At 44.5% G+C, this 27882-nt stretch overlaps 1 protein-coding gene across 2 annotated transcripts in view; it reads left to right on the top strand.

The window, feature by feature from the left end:
* Nucleotides 1-2301: 2301 nt before the first annotated feature.
* Nucleotides 2302-27882, top strand: part of LOC131204839 (phospholemman-like) — a 40779-nt gene continuing 15198 nt past the window's right edge. Inside the window, exons 1-3 of one of the 2 annotated variants that reach the window (XM_058196462.1) lie at nucleotides 2302-2494; nucleotides 21073-21201; nucleotides 26714-26767. In XM_058196462.1, coding sequence (XP_058052445.1) covers nucleotides 21099-21201; nucleotides 26714-26767 — 157 coding nt within the window. In that variant the 5' untranslated portion in view covers nucleotides 2302-2494; nucleotides 21073-21098. The remainder of the gene's footprint in view (nucleotides 2495-21072; nucleotides 21202-26713; nucleotides 26768-27882) is intronic. The other variant, XM_058196463.1, reaches the window with a different exon arrangement.

Here is a 27882-nt window from a genome sequence, read left to right as displayed (position 1 = left end):
TCACAATCATTAAATCTCAACCTATTGCAGAGAACTTCGACAGCTGGAGCTTTTCTCCTGAACTCAATGCCTGAAAGAGTGTCATGGTCACGTACTAACTTTCTGAAGTTGGTCAGCTTTTTAAAGGCACAACAGAAGAGCTTATAAAAGAAGAAGGAGGGGGGGGGAAGTCTTGCAGATTTTAACCCTAAAGAAGATACTGCAATAGTGTACACCTTTATATGAGTTTCTAGCAGGTTGGTTTGTGAGGATGATTGGTGGAAAAGGGTTGCCCTCTACTGGCTGATCATGCATAAAATCGTCTGGTTGAAATGCAAGTTATAGGAATGTGATATAGATTTGGTATGCAATGGTTAATGCAGTGTTTCTCAAACTTGGTGGCTTTAAGATGGGTGGACTTCAGCACCCAGAATTCTCCAGCCAGCATACTGATAGCTGGAGAATTCTGGGTGCTGAAGTCCACCCATCTTAAAGCCTCCAAGGAGAATAACACTGGGTTAAAGCATCGAGAAAGGCTTTAATAATAAAAATTAAAATCCCTCATAAGAAATGCTGAGCGCCAAAGAATTGAGGCCTTTGAACTCTGGTGCTGGAGAAGATTCCTGTGAGTCCCTTGGACTGCAAGGCGATCCAACCACTCAGTCCTAGAGGAGATCAACCCTGAATGTTTTTTTAGAAGGCCAGATCCTGAAGAGGAATCTCAAATACTTTGGCCACCTAAGGAGAAGGAAGGACTCACTGGAGAAGAGCCTAATGCTGGGAAAGATTGAGGGCAAAAGAAGAACGGGACGACAGAGAACGAGGTGGCTGGATGGAGTCACTGAAGCAGTAGGCATGAGTTTAAATGGACTCCAGAGGATGGAAGAGGACAGGAAGGCCTGGAGGAACATTGTCCATGGGGTCATAATGGGTCGGACATGACTTCGCAACTAACAACAACAATACCACCACCAAAGCACTGAGGTTTTGTGTTGCTCAGTGGCTAAGACACTGAGCTTGGCAGTTCAAATCCCTAGTACAGGTTTAAAGTTAAAGTTGCCAAGGTTGGAGACCCCTGCTGTAAGGCCTGTTTGAGACCTTTAGGGTCGCTCACTTCTAAAAGAAATTAGGTACTGAGTTTGAAGACGAGTTTATTTTCTTCGAATAAATTTGAGACTGTGTGAAAAGAAATCTATGCTGACTTGTAAGAATCCAAAGAGCTTTATAGCTCTCTCGGATAAGCGCTTGTTAATAGACTGAAGGTTATCAGCTGGATGAGCTGGAGTGCCGATCACTTGGTATGTGTTAATCAGAACTTTAATTCTGTAAAACTACAGGGTGACGGTCTGCTAAATCTTAATGATGCACTGAAGTTAGATTGTTTTACATAGCAGATAAAGTGATGGCTTGGGTAACCACGGTTTGCTGAATAAATCACATGTGGCTGATTTTCACTCTGTATTAAAATAGAAACCACAGTTTGCAAACCACATTGGCACCACGTTGAGAATCCAATAAAACCATTGCTTTGTTTTGGTGTCACCGGTTGTGCAAACCAGCTATGGTGGGTTGTGCAAACCAGCTATGCTGGGAGACAAACTAACATAACATGCACCTAAGCCTGCTAACCACCATTAAACAAACCTACCGATTCACCTACAGAGGAGGACCGATGTTTTCTGCTGAGCAAGTTCACCGGCTGCCTTTCCCCCAGCCTACCTTACAAGGCGGGTATGGGGGGGGGAATAGGAGGCAGGAGGGCCGCCTTGTCCTCCTGCAGGCTCTGAATGGAAGGCAGGAGAATCAAATCCATTTATTTTATATCATTTTCGATCTCAGAGACTTGTAGTAGCCCGCGCTGTCCAGCTTCCAGTCTTTCTAGATTTAAGCTTAATGTTAACCGCTCCAATCTTGATTGCAGAAAATATGACTTCAGTAACAGAGCTGTTAATGCTTGGAATAAACTACCTGACTCTGTGGTCTCTTCCCAAAATCCCCAAAGCTTCAACCAAAAACTATCTACCATTGACCTCACCCCATTCCTCAGAGGTCTGTAAGGGGCGTGCATAAGAGCACAAGCGTGCCTACCGTTCCTGTCCTATTGTTTCCTTTCGTTATATCCAATTAATATAGTTATTACATACTCATGCTTATATATATGCTTATATATTGTTTAGTTATTTCATGCTTATGCTTATATATACTGTGTGACAAAAATAAATAAATAAATAAATAAATAAATAAATAAATAAAATACGTCCGGCTTCTTCTCCAGACGCGGAGTCGGGGGACCGGGCTGGGGCTGGAGCGGGCGAGTGGGAGGCGCTCGGAGGCGGGGCGGGGGAGTCTCGCCCGCAAAGGGACAGAGAGCGCGGGTTGCCACAGGCTGTTGTGGGCGAAGTGGTTCGCGTGGCCAGCGCGGAGCCGGGAATCCTTGGCCAGGCGCACCGGGGTTGCGTCCGAGGCTTGGATTAACTGCGGGGTTGAGATTCGCCCAGACCTCCTCGGCGAGGAAGTAAGTGGGGAGGGGGGGGACGGGACGAGGGGGCGGCGGGCAAGAGGACTTGGGGTTCCCCGAGGGCAAATGCCAGAGTTGGGGAGAGGGCAGCCCCCTCGCCTCCCCCCTTTTCCAACCCGACAGCGCGCCTTGCATGGGAAGGAAAGGAAGGGAAGCAAACTTGGCCGAAGTTGCCCAGAAGTTAGTAAGAAGTTGGTAAGAAGTTAACCAGAAGTTGCGAAGCGCCCCAAAAGGAGAGCAAGTGGGGCGTAGACCCCCAAGTTGTGAAATGCAAGGTGGGGGAGGGAGCTTTTCGGAGCTGGGGAAGGGGGGAAGGAAGACTTTCCCGGCTCTGGGGACCCACCCCTGCCCGTATCCTTGGGGAAGGGGCGACTGCGGTAGGTGGTCCCAGGGAGTTCTCGGTGCCCGCTTAAAGGAGGGAAAGAGGGGAGCGCCCTGGAAGCCCATATGGGAAGACTTTTGGGGCGAAGGCTTTTGAAGTTCAACCGGGTAAGGAGTATGGGGTGGGGAGCGGGGACGTGGGGGTCGTTCCTCCTAGCTTGCGTCGGACGGTCACTGAAGTTCGGAGCCCAACTCAAACTTCCTTTGACCCGCTTTAAACAAGCGTGGGCCGGGTAAGAGCCCGAGAGAGAGAGAGAGAGAGAGAGAAACTGCCCTTGCCAGAAAAGACTCTCCCGGTCGAACTTCTGCCTGCCTTTAATCACGCGGCGTGGGAGGGAGGTGGGGGGAGTTGGAAAAGTTTGGGAGCTGCGTGGAGGAAGGTCCGTGGAAGGGCGTTGGGGAGGTTTGTGGAACGCCGCTGAAATGTCCCGCTTGGACTTCCAAAACAACGGAGGCTTCTTCTCCAGCCGATGAGGAGCGGCATTCCCCAGGCGATGCATTCCGCACTTGGCCAGGGGGGTCATTCGAGGCAAGGCAAGGCAAATCCTACGATGTGGCATTAAAAAAAACAGAAAAAAAAATGGGCTCCGGAGCAACTTAATGGACGTTTGTCTGTCCGAAGGTGCAGATATCTCCTAGCTCAGGGGTCTCCAACCTTGGCAACTTTAAACCTGGAGGATTTCAACTCCCAGAATTCCCCAGCCAGCTTTGCTTTGCTGGCTGGGGGATTCTGGGAGTTGAAGTCCTCCAGGCTTAAAGTTGCCAAGATTGGAGACCCCTGCCCTAGCGGATACCCCAGCTTTTCAGGAAAGTTTAGGGGAGATTTCCCCACTCTTGAGGTTATAAATCCAAAGGCCCTATGCTTTCTCCAGGTACTGTACCTAGGCAAGCACCCCATATCCCATTTGCTTTGGATATAGTGGGCAGCAGTTCATTTAGCGACCGTCCAAAGTTACCGGGGCACTGAAACAAAGTGATGTACGACCATTTTTTCCACAGTGACGACCTTTTGCATACTCTCACACAATGAAAATTCAGATGCTTAGCAGCTGGTTTGTATTTATGAGTGTCGTGTGTGTGTGTGTGTGTGTGTGTGTGTGTGTGTGTGTGTGTGTGTGTGTGTGAGAGAGAGAGAGAGAGAGAGAGAGAGAGAGACGATCCCTTTTTGCGACTTTCTGACAAGCAAAGTCCATGGGGAAGTCAGATTCACTTAACAAGATTAACAGGTTAACAGAGTTGGAAGGGACCTTGTAGGTCATCTAGTCCAACCCCACCCCCCAAACAGACCCTACACCGTTTCTGACAGGTGGCAGTCCAGTCTCTTCTTGAAAGCTTCCAGGGATGAAGCTCCCACAACTTCTGAAGGCAACTTCTGTTCCATGGGTTGATTGTTCTCACTGTCAGAAAATTTCTCCTTATTTCTAGGTTGAATCTCTCCTTGATCCGTTTCCATCCATTATTCCTCGTCTGGCCTTCAGGTGCTTTGGAAAATAGCTTGACCCCCTACTCTCTGTGGCTGTCCCTCAAATATTGGAACACTGCTATCATGTCTCCCTTTACTCCTTCTCTTCACTAGACTAGCCATGCCCAGTTCTTGCAACCCTTCATTGTATGTTTTAGCCTCCAGTCCCTTAATCATCCTAGCTGCTCTTCTCTGCACTCTTTCTAGAGTCTCAACATCTTTTTTATAGCGTGGTGAGCAAAACTGGATGCAGTACTCTAGGTACTGCAGTACTCTAGGTACTCACTAAGGCTTTATAACAACTGGGTTACTAACTTATCAATTGCAGTAATTCACTCAACAACGGAGGCAAGAATAGAATAGAATAGAATAGAATAGAATAGAATAGAATAGAATAGAATAGAATTTTATTGGCCAAGTGTGATTGGACACACAAGGAATTTGTCTTGGTGCATATGCTCTCAGTGTACATAAAAGAAAAGATACGTTCATCAAGGTATAACATTTACAACACAATTGATGATCAATATATCAATATAAATCATAAGGATTGCCAGCAACAAGTTATAGTCATACAGTCATAAGTGGAAAGAGATTGGTGATGGGAACTATGAAACGATTAATAGTAGTGCAGATTCAGTAAATAGTCTGACAGTGTTGAGGGAATTATTTGTTTAGCAGAGTGATGGCCTTTGGGAAAAAACTGTTCTTGTGTCTAGTTGTTCTGTTGTGCAGTGCTCTATAGCGTCGTTTTGAGGGTAGGAGTTGAAACAGTTTATGTCCAGGATGCGAGGAGTCTGTAAATATTTTCACGGCCCTCTTCTTGATTCGTGCAGTATACAGGTCCTCAATGGAAGGCAGGTTGGTAGCAATTATTTTTTCTGCAGTTCTAGTTATCCTCTGAAGTCTATGTTTTTCTTGTTGGGTTGCAGAACCGAACGTCATAAAATGGGGCAAAACTCACTTAACAAAAGTCTCACTTAACAGGAATTTGGGGTTCTGTTGTGGTCGTAAGTCGAGGACTGCCTGTATTTCTTTCTTACCCTCCTTGGGAAACGTATGTGGCTGGTCAGCTGATGGCGAAGAAGAGATAGGCCATCATTGACGAACCTCTTTACTAAATGGAGGTGTTTGAAGAAGGAAAGGGGTGAAGTTTGTCATGGGGAGCATAAAGGTTCCCATCAGGAAAATGGGTGAGTTCCATAGAAAGTTGCTTGGTGATTTCCAACTATCGACAATGGTCCCCCTGCAGATCTGGAGTGAGGTAGTATGAGAAAACTCATCGGGAACTTTCAGCAAAGGAGTTGCTGCAGAAAAAAAAAAAATTCCCTGCAGAAAAAAGGTGGATTCATACAGTGCATCAAAGTGTTGTGTCTTGCCCGCTCTCACCGCAGCCGGGGTCTTTTTATCTGCTTCCGAACGCTGAAGAATGTCCTAGTATGCCTCCCGGCCCCAGCCCTGGCTCCATGCCCAGACAGGCTGAAGAGGAAGAAATACCTCCAGCCCCCAGCTCTGGCTCCATGCCCAGGCAAACGGAGCAACTAGACCCCTCCCCCTCCTCCACAGCATGTGAGCCTGAGGAAGGTCTATTACCAACAGCTGCCGACTGGAGTGACCCTCGTCAGAAGACTTGATAGGCGGAGGCAACAGAAGGAAGGGAGGGGCAGGCCTGGATAAGTGCTGAGTCATGGAGCCACACCCCATGGCCTATATAAAGGATCTGCTTTCTGGCAGTCTCTGAGTCAGGCAAAGTCTAAACATATCTTGCTGAAGTCACTTTCTGGTCTCCTGCCTGCCCTGAGGACTTTGCTAGGACTTTGGCAGAGCTGCAGAGGCACACCTGATTCGGATTTCCCTGACCCGGCTGTCAGCGGAGGAGTGGGACATGACACAAAGTCTCATTTGCTTAACCCATGATTTATTGAATAAGCCACCATTGTCTGGATTAACACAGTGCCGCTTTACAAAACCCTAGTACAGGGGTCTGCAAACTTGGCTCTTTTAAGACTTGTGGACTTCAACTCCCAGAGTTCCTCAGCCAGCAAAGCTTTGCTGGCTGAGGAACTCTGGGAGTTGAAGTCCACAAGTCTTAAAAGAGCCAAGTTTGCAGACTCCTGCCCTAGTAAGACCAGAGCAGGAATTTTGATCACCACAATACAAAAAAAGATGTTGAGACTTTGGAAAAAATTCAGAGAAGAGCAACTAAGATGATCAAAGGCCTGGAGACTAAACCATATGAAGAACAGGTTCAGATTTTGCGCCTCGCTAGTCTAAAGAAAAGAAGAATTAGGGATGACATGATAGCAGTGTTTCAAGTTTTGAGGGGCTGCCAGAAAGAAGAGGGGGTCAAATTATTCTCCAAAGCACCAGAAGGCAGGACAAGAAACAATGGATGGAAAATAATCAAGGAGAGAAGCAACCTGGAATTAAAGAGAAACTCCCTAACAGTGAGGACAATTAACCAGTGGAACAGCTTGCCTCCAGAAATCATGGGCACTTCATCACTGGAAGTTTTTAAGAAGAGACTGGACAGTCACTTGTCTGAGATTGTATGGGTTCTCCTGCTTGAGCAGGGGGCTGGACTAGAAGACCTCCAAGGTCCCTTCCAGCTCTATTCTATTCATTCATATTGAGCTAAACCATAAACCAAGGCTTACAAACCACTCTTACAAAAAAACACCAACACCAACCTCTGGTTAGCTTGTCTAAATAAAACTGTTTCTTGAAATCGTGCAGGATAAGAGACTGAGAAAAATGTGTTGGGTTCGTGGTCTCACTGTGCAGCCCAGTGAAGCTTCAGTAAAATAGTTCCCGGTCCCTTTTTACAAGTGGAGAAATTGAAAAAAAGGGAGATGCAATTTTGCTTGAAAGCACAAATTGGCTGAATTCACAAAAATCTCTTCACCAGGTTCGATAAAAACAGATGCCTGCAATGCAAATTTTTGATTATTTAGTTGAGGACCACCTGTATGGTGAGAATCTTTTCCACGCCTCTCCTCATTTATTAAAGCACCTTTCTGCTAATTTTGGGGATACCTTCCTGGAGAGGCACTCTGGGCGCCAACTTGATTCAATTCTAATTAATCAAACGGCTCGTATAGGCTTCAATCTGTTGGCTTCATCAGATGCCAACTTTTTAGCTTGCATTTTGATGGGAATAGCAGGGTTGCAGTTAGATTGGAAAGTTAATATATATCAGGGGTGAAATGCTCCCGGTTTGGACTGGATCGCCTGATCTGGTAGCGATGGCGGCGGGTGGTTCGGAGAACCTGCTCCCCCTCATGCCCAGCTGAGCTGTGCACTCATCAGTGGGGTTTTTTTGTTTTACTTTTAAAAGCATTTTTTCTTCGGCCCAAAAAATGTTTTTAAAAGTAAAAAAAAAAGCCTCTGATGATCGCGTGGCTCAGCTGGGATCGTCAGAGCCTTTTAAAAGCATTTTTTCTACAACCTCTTCAGCCGAAGAGGTTGTAAAAAATGCTTTTAAAAGGCTCTGGCGATCCCAGCTGAGTTGCCTGACCGTCAGAGCCTTTAGTAGAAAAAATGCTTTTAAAAGTAAAAAAAAAAAAAAAGTTGGCCAAGTCCACCCAGTCACATTACCCCACTACCACCAAGCCACACCCACAGAACCGGTAGCAACAAATTTTACATTTCACCACTGATATATATGTGTATATATATATATTCTTCTGGAAATAGGCTTTGGCAAACCACTTCTGTAAATCTACCAAGGAAGCCATCCTGTCCATGCCTGGCATTAAAATATTTCAATTTTTTTAAAAAAAAAATAAATAATCCCAAAAATGTGGGTTTGAAATGGCGTGATCTCCTGCAGGGCTGTTGACACTCAGGATCCTGAATGCCGTTGTTTGTTCTAAACTTTCTACATGCCTGGATTGGCCCCAGCTACTGTTTCTCCCGTTGCCAAAAACTTTTTCCCCTGTCAAGGACCTCGGTGAAGGGGTGGATAAGAAAGAGGTTAAAGTCCTGTCCTCTAACTGGCCATGTATCTACTCTGTTGCTATGTGCCTCCTCTTGGAGGGCTTGTCCTGAACCCCTCGGCGTCACTTAGGGGCTGCATGTCACGGGGACTGAGAAGGGGGAATATTTATAACTCCAACATCTTGCCAGGTTTGATATATTTAGACAGCAGGCTGGCCAATAAGAGATCAGATGCAGTGAGGCTCTAACTACTGTTTGCTCCCTTCAGAGCTTCCCTTTACCAGGTCTTTCCATTCTAATAACTCATGAAGAAATAAAGTAAGGACCATCGGCCAACAAAGAGAGGAAATCCATTCCTTCTCCTCAAAATTATTTGACTCTTTGGGTCAAGGTTTTTTTTTTTTTGTTTACATTTATATCCCGCCCTTCTCCGAAGACTCAGGGCGGCTTACAGTGTGTAAGGCAATAGTCTCATTATATTTGTATATTTACAAAGTCAACTTATTGCCCCCCCAACAATCTGGGTCCTCATTTTACCTACCTTATAAAGGATGGAAGGCTGAGTCAACCTTGGACCTGGTGGGGCTTGAACCTGCAGTAATTGCAGGCAGCTGGTTTTAATAACAGGCTTCTTACAGCCTTGAGCCACCACGGCCCTTCAGTCAAGTCCTAAAGAAAAAGCTCGGTTCAACTTGGAAGCTAAGCAGGGTTGAGCTTACGGTAGTTAGGGTTTGAATGGTGGTTAGGGTTTGAATGGTAGTTAGGGTTTGAATGGTAGTTAGGGTTTGAATACGAGGCTGCCAGGCAATTAAAGAGTTATTGGCTAGACTGCGGAGTTCAAAGGAGTCCTGGATGAAGGCAACAGGCAAACACTTTTTAGAGTAGAATAGAATAGGATAGAATTCTTTATTGGCCAAGTGTGATTGGACACACAAGGAATTTGTCTTTGGTGCATAGGCTCTCAAGAAAAGATACATTCATCAAGAATCATAAGGTGCAACACTTAATGATAGCCATAGGGTACAAATAAACAATCAAATTATACTAGGAAACAGTTAATATAAATTGTAAGGATACAAACAACAAGGTTACAGTCATACAGTCATAAGTGGGAGGAGATGGGTGATGGGAACGATGAGAAGATTAATAGTAGTGCAGATTTAGTAAATAGTTTGACAGTGTTGAGGGAATTATTTGTTTAGCAGAATGATGGAGGTCGGGAAGAAACTGTTCTTGTGTCTCGTTGTTCTGGTATGCAGTGCTCTATAGCATCGTTTTGAGGATAGGAGTTGAAACAGTTTATGTCCAGGATGCGAGGGGTCTGTAAATATTTTCACAGCCCTCTTTTTGACTCATGCAGTATACAGGTCCTCAATGGAAGGCAGGTTGGTAGCCATTGTTTTTTCTGAAGTTCTAATGATCCTCTGAAGTCTGTGTCTGTCTTGTTGGGTTGCAGAGCCAAACCAGACAGTTATGGAGGTGCAGATGACAGACTCAATAATTTCCTCTGTAGAACTGAATCAGCAGCTCCTTGGGCAGTTTGAGCTTTCTTTTCAACTTATTGCCGAGGAAACTGCATGAATGCATCCGTGAAATCGCCAAGAGACAAGCTTGACTAGGAGACTATAACTAGCATTAAAAACAATAAGTTAAAACAATAAGTTAAAAACAATAAGCTTTGGTTTTCAGGGAAGACCTTTGGGGCCCTGAACTGTTCTAGGAAATTGAGTGATAAGAAGTTGGCTTTCCATTTTTTTTAAATAGGTCAGGGAAGTCAAGGAAGCCGGGCACCAGCCTTGTGATCTCAGTCCTTCCATCTTGGCCATCTTCCTAAGGCCCAAAGATCTGCATCCCTCAGCTTTTCTGCACTGTTTTCTATTCTGCATTCGATTTTTTTGCAAAATGCTTATATATGCAAGATGCTCAGTTTCTACCTTCCTGGAAATTCCTTCATAACACAGTAGAACAACAGAATAACAACAGAATTGGAAGAGACCTTGGAGGTCTTCTAGTTCAGGGGTCTCCAACCTTGGTCCCTTTAAGACTTGTGGACTTCAACTCTCAGAGTTACTCAGCCAGCTTTGCTGGCTGAGGGACTTTGGGAGTTGAAGTCCACGAGTCTTAAAGGGACCAAGGTTGGAGACCCCTGTTCTAGTTGAACCCCCTGCTCAAGCAGGACACCCTTTCAGATAAATGGTTGCTCAATCTCTTCTTATAAACCTCCAGTCTTGGAGCACCCACAACTCCTGAAGGCAAGTCATTCCATTGATTAATTGTTCTGTCAAAAAAAATCCTCCTTAGTTTTAGATTGCTTCTTTCCATATTTAGTTTCCACCCATTGCTCCAGCCTTCAGGAGCTTTGGAGAAGAGCTTGACTCCCTCTTCTTTGTGGCAGCCTCTTAGATATTGGAAAACTGCTATCATGTCTCCCCTAGCCTTCTTTTCATCAGACTAGACGTACCCAATTCCTGCCTCCAGTACCTTAATCATCTTTGTTACTCTTCTCTGCAGTCTTTCTAGAGCAGGGGTCTCCAACCTTGGTCCCTTTAAGCAAAGCTGGCTGAGGAACTCTGGGAGTTGAAGTCCACAAGTCTTAAAGGGACCAAGGTTGGAGACCCCTGTTCTAGAGTCTCCACATCTTCCTCTTTCACAAAGATTGCCTATGCATGAGCCTTTCTGACCTCACTGGAAGTGAAGCCCAGATCTAACCATGCTTTCGTGCATATTTCTTCTCCCATTTTGGGGGGGTTGGTTGTCTCTCCCGCCCACCGCTGAATGTGGATTGCAAGCTCCTTCCTGCATGTCTTCCTGCACGTCTTTAAGCTGGCAAAGACTTGTGTGTGTTGATGGTTTTATAGGCAAAGGGACATAATTGAGTTCTCATTTGTACTGTGCGAAACCCTGATCTTGTGGCCATTTTTTTTTAATTTTAGGTTTTTATCCTGCCTTTATTATTAAAAATCAGAGATGGTATGCAGACGGTTCTGACCGGTTCATTCGAACCGGTAGCAGAAATCGTGGGCGGGCCCGCCCCACCTGCCCCGATTCTATGCTGTCCTATTTAAGCACGTTTTTGAGGCTGGGCATGTGTGCAGAAGGCCGGGTGCCTGTGCGGAAGGCAGGAACATGCACAAACTGGGTGCGTGTGCACACGAAGCAAGTATGCACACAAAGGGCGAACCAGTAGTAACATAATGTGAAAGCCAATGCTGTTACAAATATCTCAAGTGGCAAACGTACCTAATACTCCTTCCGCTTCCTATTTCCCAACAACCACCACAACCTGTAAGGTGAGTTGGACTGAGAGAGTAAGACTGGCCCAAAGTCACCCAGCTGGCTTTTGTACGTAAGGCAGGACTGGAACTCAAGTCTCCTGTTTTCTAGCCCGGTGCCTTAACCACTAGATCCAACTGATAGCCCATCATAATATGATCCCCTTACAACCAGTTCTATCTTGACCCAGCATTTTATAGTACGGATTAGCTTTCTCCCAAGTTGCTGCCTTCCAGATGCGCTGGATTTCAGCTCCTAAAGGTAAAGGTAAAGGTTCCCCTCGCACATACGTGCTAGTTGTTCCCGACTCTAGGGGGTGGTGCTCATCTCCGTTTCAAAGCCGAAGAGCCAGCGCTGTCCGAAGACGTCTCCGTGGTCATGTGGCCAGCATGACTCAACGCCAAAGGCGCCCGGAACGCTGTTACCTTCCCACCAAAGGTGGTCCCTATTTTTTCTACTTGCATTTTTTATGTGCTTTCGAACTGCTAGGTTGGCAGAAGCTGGGACAAGTAATGGGAGCTCACCCTGTTACACAGCAGCACTAGGGATTCGAACCGCTGAGCTGCCGACCTTTCGATTGACAAGCTCAACGTCCTAGCCCCTGAGCCACCATGTCCTACACAAGCCCAATTCGATACAGACCAGGTTGGGGGGAAGGCTGTTGTAGAACATCAGAATACTAAGGCTGGTTACTCACAGTTAATAATGGCTAAACTTACACCTGGGCTCTGTTCTCCCAGGATACTTAACCAGATCCTTTACAAACCTAGCAGCTTGCATGTGCATGGCACCATAAACATGGTTAGGGTTTTTTTTTTTTCGTGGCTTAATGTATGGTGCAGATTCAAGCTGGTGGAAAGCTGCGGATATGTGTAACTTAATAAACGGGCCAAGCATGCTGTGTGCTTATAATCCTTGTGTTAAATTTCCTCAGCCTTTTGTGCCATTCTAAGTCGTCAAGTTTCTCAGCGCAAAGCTTTGGTTTGTTCCTGCAGATATGTGTTTATTAAAATAATAATAAAAAAAAAGAGTAGCTTTGGCAGAGTGCAGGGAGGTGGGTGGCTTATTTCCCTTCCCTTTATTTGGATCCTGGCCTGGTCACCACTTCCTCTCCTCCAAGCTGTAGCTAGCTGCCACTGGTCAACTGATACCCTTTGGTAGCATCACCTCACAGGGGGAAGTCTCTACGACAACTGTAGGTAAACCTTGGCCCCTGTCGGTCTTCTGTAAAGGCAAAATGTGCACAAGAGGAATGGTCAATTGCAATTAGATCTTTTTGCAGCAAAGATGGAAAATCCTTCCTTCCTTCCTTCCCTCCTTCCCTCCTCACTCTCTTTCTCTCCCTCCCTCCCTCCTTCCTTCTCATTCTCTTTCTCCCCTTCCTTCCTTCCTTCCTTCCTTTCTTCCTTCCTTCCCACTCTCTTTCCCTCCCTCCTTCCTTCCTTCCTTCCTTCCTTCCTTCCTTCCTTCCTTCCTTCCTTCCCACTCTCTTTCTCCCCTTCCTTCCTTCCTTCCTTCCTTCCTTCCATCCATCCATCCTTCCCACTCTCTTTCCCTCCCTCCTTCCTTCCTTCCTTCCTTCCTTCCTTCCTTCCTTCCTTCCTTCCTTCCTTCCTTCCCACTCTCTTTCTCTCCTTCCTTCCTTCCTTCCTTCCTTCCTTCTTTCCTTCCTTCCTTCCTTCCATCCATCCTTCCCACTCTATTTCTCTCCCTTCCTTCCTTCCTTCCTTCCTTCCTTCTTCCTTCCTTCCCACTCACTTGCCTTTCTTTTTCAGATACCACTCTATCAGTGGTGAGATTCAGCCAGTTCGCACCACTTCGGGAGAACCGGTTGTTAACTTTCTAAACAGTTTGAGAACTGGTTGTTGGAAGAAATAATTAGGGCAGAGAACCGTTTGTTAAATTATTTGAATCCCACCACTGCACTCTATCAAGAGTGACCCCTCTAGATGTGACCTCCAGGCTAGTTAAAAACATGCCCTATCTCGCATGGAGTAATTTCCAAGGCTGCGTTATTCAGGTGGGTGGTGGTTGCATACATCAGCCTATCCCAATTCCTTCCCCCCCATTGCTTTCTTCCCCTTGTTGCCTGTGTGTGGTTTGTCCTTCACATGTTCTGCTAGCAAGCCTTGCTCTGTCCCCCTCCCACATCTGTCCCAAAGCCAAGGCAGACAAATTTAGCTCTTCTGATCTCTCTCTCTCTCTGTGCCACAAGCCAGTGCCTTTCCTTTCCCCGGAGTTCCTACAAGCTGTTGATTCTTTTCCTCCAAAATATCGAAGAGATATTTGGTGTGGGGCAGGCATCAAAGGGTAGGTACATAGGGCCCTGCAGAGTGGGGAGCCAAATCTTTGGGGGGCCTGAATTTAGGGGAAATGACACAATAGCACCTCCGGCATCACTGTTGGGACAGGACTGCGCCTAGGAAGGTGAGTCAAGGCGCCTGTGTCAAAAAATAGCCAGATTGCACAGCTGTTGTAGCCAAGTTGGCAGCCTGGGAAAGGAACAAGAAGGAGGACAGAAACGGATTCCTTGCTCGCATTGTAGATCTCCTAGACATGATAAGAGAGCTGAATTAATCTAGAGCAGCCAAAAATCAGGAGGAGTCTGGTGGCAACTTTTCAGTCTAACCAATTTTATTCGTAAGTATAGGCTTTGGTGAAGCACAGCTGACTTTATCAAGTTGACTTTATGAATAGCTTTAGTCTGAAAAGGTGCTACCAGACTCCCACTGATATTTTATAGATCTAATAACAAAAGTGCGTGTAGTCAAAGCTATGGTTTTCCCAGTTGCAATTTATGGCTGTGAAGGTTGGACCATAAGAAAGGCTGAGCGCCAAAGAATTGAGGCCTTTGAACTCTGGTGCTGGAGAAGACTCCTGCGAGTCCCTTGGACTGCAAGGCGAACAAACAAGTCAGTTCTAGAGGAGATCAACCCTGACTGCTCTTTAGAAGGCCAGATCCTGAAGATGAAACTGAAATACTTTGGCCACCTAATGAGAAGGAAGGACTCGCTGGAGAAGAGCCTAATGCTGGGAAAGATTGAGGGCAAAAGAAGAAAGGGGTGACAGAGAAGGAGGTGGATGGATGGAGTCACTGAAGCAGTCGGCAGGAGTTTAAATGGACTCCAGAGGATGGTAGAGGACAGGAAGGCCTGGAGGAATGTTGTCCATGGGGTCGCGATGGGTCGGACACGACTTCGCAACTAACAACAACAACAACAACTTACAGTAGATCATTAAGAGTTTCTGAAGTGCCAGTTGTTCTAACCCCGTGATGGCAAACTTATGGCACGTGTGCCAGAGGGGGCACGCAGTGCCCTCTCTGATGGCATGTGAACTGTCACCCCAGTTCAGCTCTGCTGTGCATGCGCCTCCCACCAGCTAGCTGGTCTATGGGTCTCTGCCGCACATCTGCGAGGGCAGAGCATGTATGGGGGGGCCGCATGCACATGCAGGGGGATGGGGTGCATGCAGGGGGCCATGCACGAATAGAATAGAATTTTATTGGCCAAGTGTGATTGGACACACGAGGAATTTGTCTTGGTGCATATGCTCTCAGTGTACATAAAAGAAAAGATACCTTCATCAAGGAATGTGTGGGGGTGCAGGCGTGTGGCCCACATACGCATTGCACTTTAGGAGTTTGGGCATGCGCATGTGTGCTTTGGCCCCTCGGTCCGGAAAAGGTTAGCCATCACTGTTCTAACCTATTTAGGGTGGAAAGACAAATAGGTTTGATCCACATATTGTGCCAAGCATGGGTGCAGTTCCCTTGGTTTGGGTTTAGCTACTGTGCCCACCCAGCCAATAGTGATTTATAATAATAACAACAGAGTTGGAAGGGACCTTGGAGGCCTTCTAGTCCAACCCCCTGCCCAGGCAGGAAACCCTACACCATCTCAGACAGATGGTTATCCAACATTTTCTTAAAAATTTCCAGTGTTGGAGCATTCACAACTTCTGCAGGCAAGTTGTTCCACTGATTAATTGTTCTAACTGTCAGGAAATTTCTCCTTAGTTCTAAGTTGCTTCTTTCCTTGATCAGTTTCCACCCATTGCTTCTTGTTCTACCCTCAGGTGCTTTGGAGAACAACCCGACTCCCTCTTCTTTGTGGCAGCCCCTGAGATATTGGAACACTGCTATCATGTCTCCCCTAGTCCTTCTTTTTATTAAACTAGACATACCCAGTTCCTGCAACCGTTCTTCATATGTTTTAGCCTCCAGTCCCCTAATCATCTTTGTTGCTCTTCTCTGCACTCTTTCTAGAGTCTCAGCATCTTTTTTACATCGCGGCGACCAAAACTGAATGCAGTATTCCAAGTGTAGCCTTACCAAGGTATTATAAAGTGGCACTAACTCTTCATGTGATCTTGATTCTATCTTTCTGTTTATGCAGCCCAGAACTGTGTTGGCGTTTTTGGCAGCTGCTGTACACTGCTGGCTCTTATCTAATCATATTTAATCATATCATATTTAATTAAGAATCTATGATTAAATAAAGGACAGTGAGAGAATGTAATCATAATCCAGGCTGGAAGGAAGAAGCTTTCACTATTTCTGTAGAACTTGATGCTGGTAGAACGTCTGTAGAACTTGGATGCTTGAATCCAAGTGATGGATAAATGGAGAAGAGGCTGATTCAAGTCCCAATTTGGCCGAGGATTCATCGCATTCTTGATCTGAGCCAAGAGTGCCAAGTCCAGATACCTGTGAGATGTAAATGCTAAGACTTTGAAATTGATTGTGACTACACCTTTTGTTGCTTTCCACGAGTTTTAGTTTAGAATTTGAGATTTGTTGTCTTGGCCCTGCCTCCTTTGTGGTACACCAAAGATTATTTTAATTAGTGATGTCCAATGGGTTGCGTGCAGACAACTGTTCGCCACCAACTGCAATGTTTTGCAGAGACTCCGGCAACAAGGGCAAAGAAAACGAGCTCAGAGGATCTGGTCAATATTGTTCTGTGGTGGACCACTATGGCAAGCTGGAGAAGGTTTTAGTCTGGCTAATGGGAGAAGTAACCTTGCTGGACAGGATCTCTCTTTCTTTTGTAGCCAAGCCACCCAGGAAATGGGCTTCTTGTTGGGATTGAGGTGTCCTTGTTGAGCGAAAGGGAAGCTGCAGCAGAGAATGGTAGGAGCAAACAAGGATTAAGAAGACACACACATACCATGCCAATTTGAGGTCAACAACTATAAATCCAACAGTAAATAAGAAATCTGCTCTCAGCCAGTTTTCCTCTCCTGTCCTGCATTGACGGCAGATAAATTTATTAAGCGTGGATCTCAATATGTCTGGATGGGCCCAGCTTTGATTAATTTCAGGAAGCTTCAATCACATGCCGATTCTTTCCCAATTTTGGTGGAAAGTCTCCCTCCGCATCTTTCTCTTTCTCGCACACTTAAGTGCCTATGCAATCTTCAAACATAGCGGACAAGCAACCTACAGCACTCGCTGCAACATTATACGGTAACGGCCCCCAAGGAAGATGGCTTAGGATAGGGGTCAGCAACTTGCACCTCTGGAGCCACATGTGGCTCTTTCACCCCTTTGCTGCGGCTCCCTGTCAGTCAAAATATGCATCACAACCACCAATGTGCGACACCCACTGGCATGTGATTTATTGAGCTTTTCAACCCCCGGCAGGCCAACCATGGATAAATCCAAGAAAAGAAAAGTTTCACAAGAAAACAGAACATTTAATTCAACTACATATGCTAGTTTTGTGGCTGCTCAAGAAATAGTCAAGCATGGGAAGGGTTTTGTGGCTCCCGGTGTTTTCTTTGCTGTAGGAAACCGGTCCAAATGGCTCTTTGAGTGTTTAAGGTTGCCGACACCTGGCTTAAGAGAAAGATAGGCCTTAAAAGGTAGAGCTTAAACTGATTCAAGCAGACTAAAGTCCATTGATGCTGTATGTTGCTTTCACACAGAGCATAACCGGGGGACCACAATGGGCCAGAGGTTACGTTTTGCTGGTGCTTGCATGCACTCTTCACACGAATGTGCTTTGATTGGTGTTGTGGAACATGTTATATAAGTTTGGCCATTGTGGCTTATTAAACCCAGTTTTCCAGAGCAGCAATCACCGCAGCCTTTGAGTGATAAACTGATGGGTGATGTGTCATATCCACTCTAGAAATGAGTAGGTTAGACCAGGATGAACCTGAGAATAGAATAGAATAGAATAGAATAGAATTTTTTATTGGCCAAGTATGATTGGACACACAAGCAATTTGTCTTGGTGCAGATGCTCTCAGTGTACATAAAAGAAAAGATACCTTCATCAAGGTACAACACTTACAACACTTAATGCTAGTCATAGGGTACAAATTTAACACTTAATGATACAACATTTAATGATAGCCATAGGCTACAATCAAATAATCAGGAAACAATTACAGTATAAATCATAAGGATACAAGCAACAAAGTTGCAGTCATAAGTGGAAGGAGATGGGTGATGGGACCGATGAGAAGATTAATAGTAATGCAGACTTAGTGAATAGTTTGACAGTGTTGAGGGAATTATTTGTTTAGCAGGTGATGGCATTTGGGAAGAAACTGTTCTTATGTCTAGTTGTTCTGGTGTGCAGTGCTCTATAGCGTCGTTTTGAGGGTAGGAGTTGAAACAGATTGTGTCCAGGATGGGAGGGGTCTGTAAATATTTTCACAGCCCTCTTTTTGACTCATGCAGTATACAAGTCCTCAGTGGAAGGCAGGTTGGTAGCCATTGTTTTTTCTGCCCTTCTAATGATCCTCTGAAGTCTGTGTCTGTCTTGTTGGGTTGCAGAACCAAACCAGACAGTTGTATAGGTGCAGATGACAAACTCAATTATTGCACTATTAATGCACTATCAGGGGTTTTCAATTCAATTGTATAGAATGTGAAGGACATGTTGTTTTTTTTATGTACAATGTACACGGAAGATGGCATTTAATTTCATTGTACGAGGTGCAACGTCAATAAAGTAAATTAACGAACGAACGAAATTACGTTTAAAATGATTCTTAAACTCTTCAGGCATGTTTTTGTGGTCCAGCTAGAAGTTAGCAACTCATGCTGGATTTGTGTCCTGGTAAAATCTTCCCATTTCACGATGGGAGAAGAGAAGCGAACTGAATTCCAAGGAAAAGCAGAATGTCGCCTTTCTTTTTTCCATCCAGTTTTGGAAGGAAAATATTATCTAACTCGGAGCAGGAGGCCCAGAGCTCTGAAGACATATGACGCCTTCTTTTTTTCTTTTTTTTTGCACAGGGAAATATTAAGCCTGTTTTCTGTTTGTGGTGAAAAACCTTTCAGGCCACAAGTGAGCCAAAGGACGGGGAGTGTTTCCATTTCCTTTCCTGTTGATTAGCAATAGAAGCCAAGCCTCTTAGCCAAAAGGATGTTTACTGGGGGAAAAACCTGGCTCGCAGAGTGATATGGAATTGGGATTGGAAAAAAGGGGAAGGGAGGCTTTGCATACCTGAACCCATCAACCAGGGGTTGTTACTACCAGGTCTGTGGGCGTGGCTTGGTGGGGGGGGAGTAATGTGACTGGGTGGGCGTGGCCAACTTTTTTTTTTTTACTTTGAAAAGCATTTTTTCTACAACCACTTCGGCTGAAAAGGTTGTAAAAAAATGCTTTTAAAAGGCTCTGATGATCCCAACTGAGCCGCATGATCATCAGGGGCTTTTTTCTTTTTTTCTTTTAAAAGCATTGTTTCGGTTGAAGAAAAAATGCTTTTAAAAGTAAAAAAAACAAAACCCTCTGATGATTGCGCGGCTCAGCTGGGCATGGACAGGGATTTTTGCTACCGGTTCTCCAAACTGCCCTCTGCCATCGCTACTGGATCGAGCGATCCGGTCTGAGCCGGGAGCATTTCACCCCTGCCATCAACCCTCCTTGTTTTACTCTGAAGAAGATACGTACAAGTGGTCCTCAATGTACAACCGTTCCTTTAGTGACCGTTAAAGTTACAATGTTACTGGAAAAAAAGGGATTTATCACCATTTTTTACACTTCAAATTCAAATTCAAACTTTTATTATCAGAGTACAACATGTGTAGAATGAGATTGGCTGAGCCTCCCTTCGTACACCCCCTCCAACCCAATACAACTCACAGTGAAAGACAGTAAAAGAAAAGGAAAATCCCTGACCCTGTGAATCCTACTAACAAACACACAATCCTACTGCACCATGTGAACTTATTGCACATCGTGCCGGCCTATGCACTATGTTGTTGTAAACAGGGGTGGGCTTCAGATCCTTTAGCAACAGGTTCGCTGCCCCGTTGCTGGGTGGGTGTGGCCATGGAGGGCGTGGCCTAGTTGGCACCATGACGGAGGGGATTTTTTTCCCTCCCTAGGCTCCGGAGGCCTTTCTTGAGCCTCCGGGAAGGCAAAAACTGCTTCCCGCAGGCTCCAGAGGCCCTCCGGAGGCCAGAAGCAGGCCTGTTTCTGGACTTCCGGCCCGTTTTCTGCCCTTCCAGACCCTCCACGCGGCCCCTGCGCTTACCTGGAATGATGAACGGGCCGCGTGGAAACTCCTGGGAGGAGAGGGGCAGGGTGGGAGGGGCGGGGTGGGGTAGGCATGGCCAGCCAGGGGTGGCATTTGAGGGTTCACCGAATTCCGGCGATCCTTGGCTAGAGGATCCCCCGGATCCTGCCGAACCCCCAGGAGCCCACCCCTGCTTGTAAAGTTAATTTCCATTCAGAAGCCTGACAGCCCATGGATGTTCTTCAGCCTATTTGTGTGGCTGCCTACGCTTCTATATCTCCTTCCCAACTGCAGGAGAATAAAGAAGCACTGACCAGGATGTGAGTCATCCCTAAGGATTTTCCTCACTCTTCCAAGGCCGCGAGCCCTAGTGATGTCATCTAGGTATTCAAGGTATTGGTGACGACCTTTAAAGTGCTCCATGGCTTAGGACCGGGATATTTACGGGACCGTCTTCTGCCGGCTTCAATCTCCCAACGACCGGTGCGTTCTCACAGAGAGGGTCTCCTTAGGGTGCCGTCAGCCCAACAATGTCGGCTGGCAGCCCCCAGGGGGAGGGCCTTCTCTCTGGGGGCTCCTACCCTGTGGAACGAGCTTCCCCCTGGACTCCGACAACTGCCCGACCTTAGGACCTTTCGCCGCGAACTTAAAACCTATTTGTTTCGTCTTGCTGGACTGGCTTAATTTTTAAACTTTTAAATTGACTTATTGGGGTTTTTAAATTTTAGTGATTTTATAGGGTGTAATTGTATTTTAGCTTGGCCAATTGAATAAGTTTTTTATGGGTAGTTTTTAATATTGTATGGGTTTGTTTTTTTGTATTTTAACTGGCTGTTCACCGCCCTGAGTCCTTCGGGAGAAGGGCGGTCTATAAATTAAAATATTATTATTATTATTATTATTATTATTATTATTATTATTATTATTATTATTATTATTATTATTATTATTATTATTATTATTATTAGTGGTATCAGGGGACAGCCCACAATGTTTTGCACTGCGCTCAACACCCTCTGTAATGTCTTTCTATCTGCAGCTGTCAGACCAGCATGCCACACCGTAATGCACCGAGTGATCCTTGCAGCATCCTCACAGTCAAAAAATCAACATTCGAACCTTCTGCAACTGACTCATATTTATGATGGTTGCAGTGTCCTGGGATCAGGTGATCGACTTTTGTGACCTTCTTATAAACAAAGTCGATGGGGGAAGCCAGATTCACTTAACAACTGTGGCAAGAAAGGTCGTAAAACGGGGCAGATTCACTTAACAAATGTTTCGCCGAGCGACAGAAATGTTGGGCTCATTTATGGTCGTTAAGACAAGGACTATCTGTAGATCTTCCAGCAAAATAGATTTACCATCACATTTTTAAAAAATAATTATTGCTTTTTTTTAAAAAAAAACCTGTGCTTTTTGACTGGGAATCTTCAGGCTTTGGAGAGATACCTAATGCTTTATTTTTTTCCTGTTGCTTTTGAACATTTTAATGAAGCCACCTGAACAATGAAAGCAGGGGATTTTTATGCAGTACAGATAGTTTTTATCTTACAACGGAAAATCCAGAAGTCTTGGAATAACTTTCAGTGACTAATGCGGATAAAAATATCAGGGATTTTTCAGTTAATTGACAACTTTAATATGTACTTGTTCATTGAGCCTGTGATGATTTTTTTTTTAAGTTAGAGCATAAAAAATTCACTAGAGGGCCAAATAAGTATGTAAAGTTCATTCATTATCGTTCAATGTTAACATCATTGAAAAAAAAGTTACTCACGACCATTTTTCATGCTTACGACCGTTGCAGCATCCCCATGGTCATGTGATCAAAATCCAGATGCTTGGCAATGGACTCATACTTACAACGGTTGCAGTGTCCCAGGGTCATGTGATCCCCTTTTGCAACCGTCTCTCAAGGAAAATCAATATGGGGGAGCCTGATTCAGTAAACAAACATTTTCCTAACCTAACAAGGGCAGTGATTGACTTAACAATTGTGTGGCCAGTAAGGTCATAAAAGGGGGGCAAAACTCACTTATTTATTTATTTATTTATTTATTTTATTCGATTTTTATACCGCCCTTCTCCCGAAGGACTCAGGGCGGTGTACAGCCAAGTAAAAAAAGCACAGTATAAATATTAAAAGAAATTAAAACAAACATATTATAAAGTGGCCGAATTTAAAACAATTTAAAATATTAAGATATAAATAACCCCAATAAAATTTTAGGCCAGTCCCGCTTGAATAAATAGGTGCGTTTTCAGCTCACGGCGAAAGGTCCGAAGATCAGGCACTTGACGTAAACCAGGGGGAAGCTCGTTCCAGAACGCGGGAGCTCCCACAGAGAAGGGCCTATCCCTGGGGGCCGCCAGCCGACGTTGTTTGGCGGATGGCACCCTGAGAAGGCCCTCTCTGTGTGAGCGTACGGGTCAGTGGGAGGCATGAGGTAACAGCAGGCGGTCCCGTAAGTACCCGGGTCCTAAGCCATGGAGCACTTTAAAGGTGGTAACCAAAATCTTAAAGCGCACCTGGAAGACCACAGGAAGCCAGTGCAAACTGCGCAGGAGTGGTGTTACCCGGGAGCAATGAGTTGCTCCCACTATTACCCGCGCAGCTGCATTCTGGACTAGCTGCAGTCTCCGGGTGCACTTCAAGGGTAGCCCCATGTAGAGAGCATTGCAATAATCCAAGCGGGAAGTGACAAGGGCATGAGTGACCGTGCATAAGGCATCCCGGTCAAGGAAGGGGCACAACTGGCTCACCAAGCGTACTTGGTGGAAGGCCCTCTTGGAGACGGCCGCCAAATGATCGTCGAATGACAGCCGCCCATCCAAGAGGACACCCAAGGTGCGCACCCTATCCGTTTAACTGCTTCCACAGCCAGCTGCGGCTGCAGCTGACTGAACCGGGGTGCCGGCATCCACAGCCACTCCGTCTTGGAGGGATTGAGCTTGAGTCTGTCACTTAACAAATGTTTCGCCGAGCGACAGAAATGTTGGGCTCATTTATGATCGTTAAGACAAGGACTATCTGTAGATCTTCCAGCAAAATAGATTTACCATCACATTTTTAAAAAATAATTATTGCCTTTTTTTAAAAAAAAAATCCTGTGCTTTTTGATTGGGAATCTTCAGGCTTTGGAGAGATACCTAATGCTTTATTTTTTTTCTGTTGCTTTTGAACATTTTAATGAAGCCACCTGAACAATGAAAGCAGGGGATTTTTATGCAGTACAGATAGTTTTTATCTTACAACGGAAAATCCAGAAGTCTTGGAATAACTTTCAGTGACTAATGCGGATAAAAATATGAGGGATTTTTCAGTTACTGCAGTAATTGACAACTTTAATATGTACTTGTTCATTGAGCCTGTGATGATTTTTTTTTTAAGTTAGAGCATAAAAAAATTCACTAGAGGGCCAAATAAGTATGTAAAGTTCATTCATTATCGTTCAACGTTAACGTCATTGAGAAAAAAGTGACTCACGACCATTTTTCACGCTTACGACCGTTACAGCATCCCCATGGTCATGTGATCAAAATCCAGATGCTCATACTTACGACGGTTGCACTGTCCCAGGGTCATGTGATCCCCTTTTGGAACCGTCTCTCAAGGAAAGTCAATATGGGGGAGCCTGATTCAGTAAACAAACATTTTCCTAACCTAACAAGGGCAAGTGATTGACTTAACAATTGTGTGGCCAGTTAAGGTCATAAAAGGGGGGGGCAAAACTCACTTAACAAATGTCTCGCTTAGCAACAGAAATTTTGGACTCCGTTGAGGTCGTAAGTCGAGGACTATCTGTAACGAGTGAGAAATGCTGAGGTTTCAGTTTTCTTTTTCCAGTTTGAGGTCTCAGCTTAAGGTCAGAAAGTGTGTGGATCTCAAAGGGCAGGAGCTCGCATGCTCTGTGGGAAAAGCTTATTCAGTGGCTTTATATTTTTAGATGAATATAAAAATAAATTTGCTGGTACATGAACTTTTTATATATATATATATATATATACATATATATATTTATCAACTTTGTATTTATACAAATATACAAATATAATGTATTTATATATTTATCAACTTTGTTTCTCAGGCTTATATATATATAAAAAGCCTGAGAAACAAAGTTGATTCTTTCCTTTTAAAATTTCTTTCTTTCTCTTTTTCGTCGCTGGGAACTCAGATTTGTCGGGAGAAGTTTTAGTTCAGAGCCCAAACACAGTATTCCTCTTGATGGGGTTTGTAATTGGGCTGGTAATGGCCACCCGCTGAAAATGCAATGTTGCAACTCCACAGTTGTCCCCTGGCCACCAGGGTTAGAAAACTATTTTGTCGTGGTTGTCTGTTCACGGAGAGAATACGTTGCAACTTTTGGGTTTTTTTGTGTTTCCCCCCCCCCCTCCGGCAAATCCCTTTTGTTTTCCCCATAAAAGCACCCGAGACCATACGATGCCTGGGGTACTTGCCAGCTCAGCTTGTGTGTGAAGTTGGGCTGCTTTTGATTTCAACAATGCGGATCACACACACACACACACACACACACCCTTCCCCATATGTCCTGACTAAGCATGGTCTGTAGGCATTTGCAATCTGGAAATCGCCTGGTGGGCAACAGCTGGCAGAAGGGAAGCTGGTTGCCACATCCCTGAATACTGTGGAGACAGGTTATCGTCTGCAAACATTGCAGAAAGCGCGCTGCAAACATTTCACTTCCATAGCGACTGGCCTTTGTCCTCCCTCCCAGGGCCAGCTGGGTCATTTCAGAATGTGAAATTGTGGGCCCAGCACCAGCTGTTCCAAGCTTGCTTTGCTCTCCTCCCCGCTCTGTTTCCTTTCCACCTGGCTGTTCTGGCCTCTCCCCCCCGCCCCCTCTTCTCCATGCAGAATGCTTTCCTCTCCAGCTGTTCCAGCGGCCCCACTTTCTGCCCTATCTTGTCCATCTCTTCTTCGAAAATACATTTTGATCGGGTAGATATGCCGTTATAGCACTGGGGAATAGCACTTAGACTTATATAACGCTTCACAGTGCTTCACAGCCCTCTCTAAGCGGTTTACAGAGTCAGCTTATTGCCCCCCAACTATCTGGGTTCCCGTTTTAGCGACCTCGGAAGGATGGGAGGCTGAGTCAACCTTGAGCCGATCAGGATCGAACTGCTGGCATTGGGCAGAGTTAGCCTGCAATAATCCATTCTAAGCACTGCGCGCCATGAAAGGAAGGAAGGAAGGAAGGAAGGAAGGAAGGAAGGAAGGAAGGAAGGAAGGAAGGAAGGAAGGGCAACAGAAAGAGGAAGAAGAGGTTGTAGAAAAAATGCTTTTAAAAGGCTTTGATGATCCCAGCTGAGCCACACAATCATCAAGGGCTTTTTTTTTTTACTTTTAAAAGCATTTTTTTGGCAGAAGAAAATGCTTTTAAAAGTAAAAAAAACCACCTCTGATGATCGTGCGCCTCAGCTGGGCATGGTGTTGGGGCCAGGGATTTTTGCTACCAGTTCTCTGAACCACCCGCCACCATTGCTACCAGATCAGGTGATCCAGTCTGAACCGGGAGCATTTCACCCCTGATTAGATGGGAACTGTAGTTCAGCAACATCTGGCTTTCCACCCAGCCGTAATAGAATAGAATAGAATTTTATTGGCCAAGCGTGATTGGACACACAAGGAATTTGTTTTGGTGCATATGCTCTCAGTGTACATCAAAGAAAAGAAAAAGAAAAAAAAATACCTTCATCAAAGGTACAACATTTACAACACAAATGATGGTCATAGGTTGCAATTTAACCCTTAATGATAGCAACAAAAAGTTACTGTCATACAGTCATAAGTGGAAAGAGATTGGTGATGAAAACGATGAGAAGATTAATAGTAGTGTAGATTTAGTAAATAGTTTACTAACAATTGTAATATAATAGTAAATAGTTTATAATTTGTAATTTATAGTTTATAATAGTTTATAATTGTAATATAATAGTAAATAGTTTACTAACAATTGGAACAATTTGCAATTTCCAAATTGGGAACCCGCCATTTCCTGGAAACCAAGACCAAAACCACAGAAGTGTTTCACTATTGGGTTACATGCTTCGAACTCAACAGCTTTGTTCCATCCAGGAACCTGACCGTCCTTTTTTATTTATTTATTTATTTATTTATTTATTTATTTATTTATTTATTTATTTATTTATTTATTATTCGTATTTGTATACCGCCCTATCTCCCGAAGGACTCAGGGCGGTTCACAGGCAAATAAAAAACATATATATACAAATTAGGAAAACCATTAAGAAACTTATTCAAAAAGCCAAATTATTAAAAATAGTATAAATGTTAAAACCAATTAAAACCCCTATAAAATTTAAAAACTAGTCCAGTCCTGCGCAGATAAATAGATGTGTTTTAAGCTCGCGACGGAAGGTTCGGAGGTCCGGAAGTTGACGAAGTCCTGGGGGGAGTTCGTTCCAGAGGGTGGGAGCCCCCACAGAGAAGGCCCTTTCCCTGGGTGTCGCCAGACGACACTGCCTAGCTGACGGCACCCTGAGGAGTCCCTCTCTGTGAGAGCGCACGGGCCGGTGAGAGGTATTCGGTAGCAGTAGGCGGTCCCGTAAGTAACCCGGCCCTATGCCATGGAGCGCTTTAAAGGTGGTTACCAAAACCTTATTTGTTTTTATCTCCTCTCATCTTGTAGACATGTGGCTCCTCCTTCCTCTTTGTGGGATCTTCATTGCAAACTCAGCGGCAGGTAAGGTCGAGTCTGGACTTCGAGGACTTACGACAGAAAGTAAGAACGCTGCCCTACAAACTAGATAGAGGAAGGATTTAGAACAGTATGGGTTTCAAAAAAAAATCACAAGCATTAGACAAGATATTACTAGGCACAGAGGACAAACTGATTAAAACAAAATGACAATTATTTATTGAGATACAAAATGGAGGAGGAGGTAGTCAAAGAAACTATGATAATCTGGGCCAAAAACTTTGGTTATAATATTGAATTGGAGAAATGAGAGAAATTATGGAACAAAAACCATAAATTGACGATGTCTGTAGCCTGAAAGGAAAACATGTATAAAATGTTTTATAGGTGGTACCTTCCACCAGCGAGACTGGGCAAAATGTTCCCCAGTACTCCATCAACTTGTTGGAAATGTAAACAAAATTCAGGAACATATTACCACATGTGGTGGACGTGCCCCATAGTAAAACAATATTGGAATAGAATAAGAATAAATTTAGAAGAGATAACTAAACAGCAAATAGAGATGAAATAGAACTATTCTTGTTAGGAATATTTACAGGGAATTATGGGGAAAAAAATACAATACTTAATTATACATATCACAACAGCATTGAGAAGAATATATGCACAAACTTGGAAAAACAATAATATACTAAGAGAAGAAAACTGGGTAAGAAAAGTTTTAGAGTGTGCAGAGATAGACAAACTCACAAAAGAAATACAAGATAAGGAGGAAACAGAATATTACATGGTAAGGGATAAATGGTATGAATGGTTAGAGGAGAGGTATAAAAGGCAAGGAAAGATTAAATGAGGAAGAAACAGGAGCATGAATGAAACAAATATGTTGAAAGGGAATGGACACAGAATGCATTATTGTAATTTAGTACATTGATACTTTCATAGATAGAATAGAATAGAATAGAATAGAATAGAATAGAATAGAATAGAATAGAATAGAATTTTTTATTGGCCAAGTGTGATTGGACACACAAGGAATTTGTCTTGGTGCCTATGCTCTCAGTAAACGAAAAGATACCATCATCAAGAATCATGAGGTACAACACTTAATGATAGTCATAGGGTACAAATAAGCAATCAGGAAACAATATCAATAT

The sequence above is a fragment of the Ahaetulla prasina genome, chromosome 10 (assembly GCF_028640845.1).
Source record: "Ahaetulla prasina isolate Xishuangbanna chromosome 10, ASM2864084v1, whole genome shotgun sequence".
Lineage (NCBI taxonomy): Eukaryota > Metazoa > Chordata > Lepidosauria > Squamata > Colubridae > Ahaetulla > Ahaetulla prasina.
This window is presented reverse-complemented; position numbering and strand designations above follow the sequence as displayed.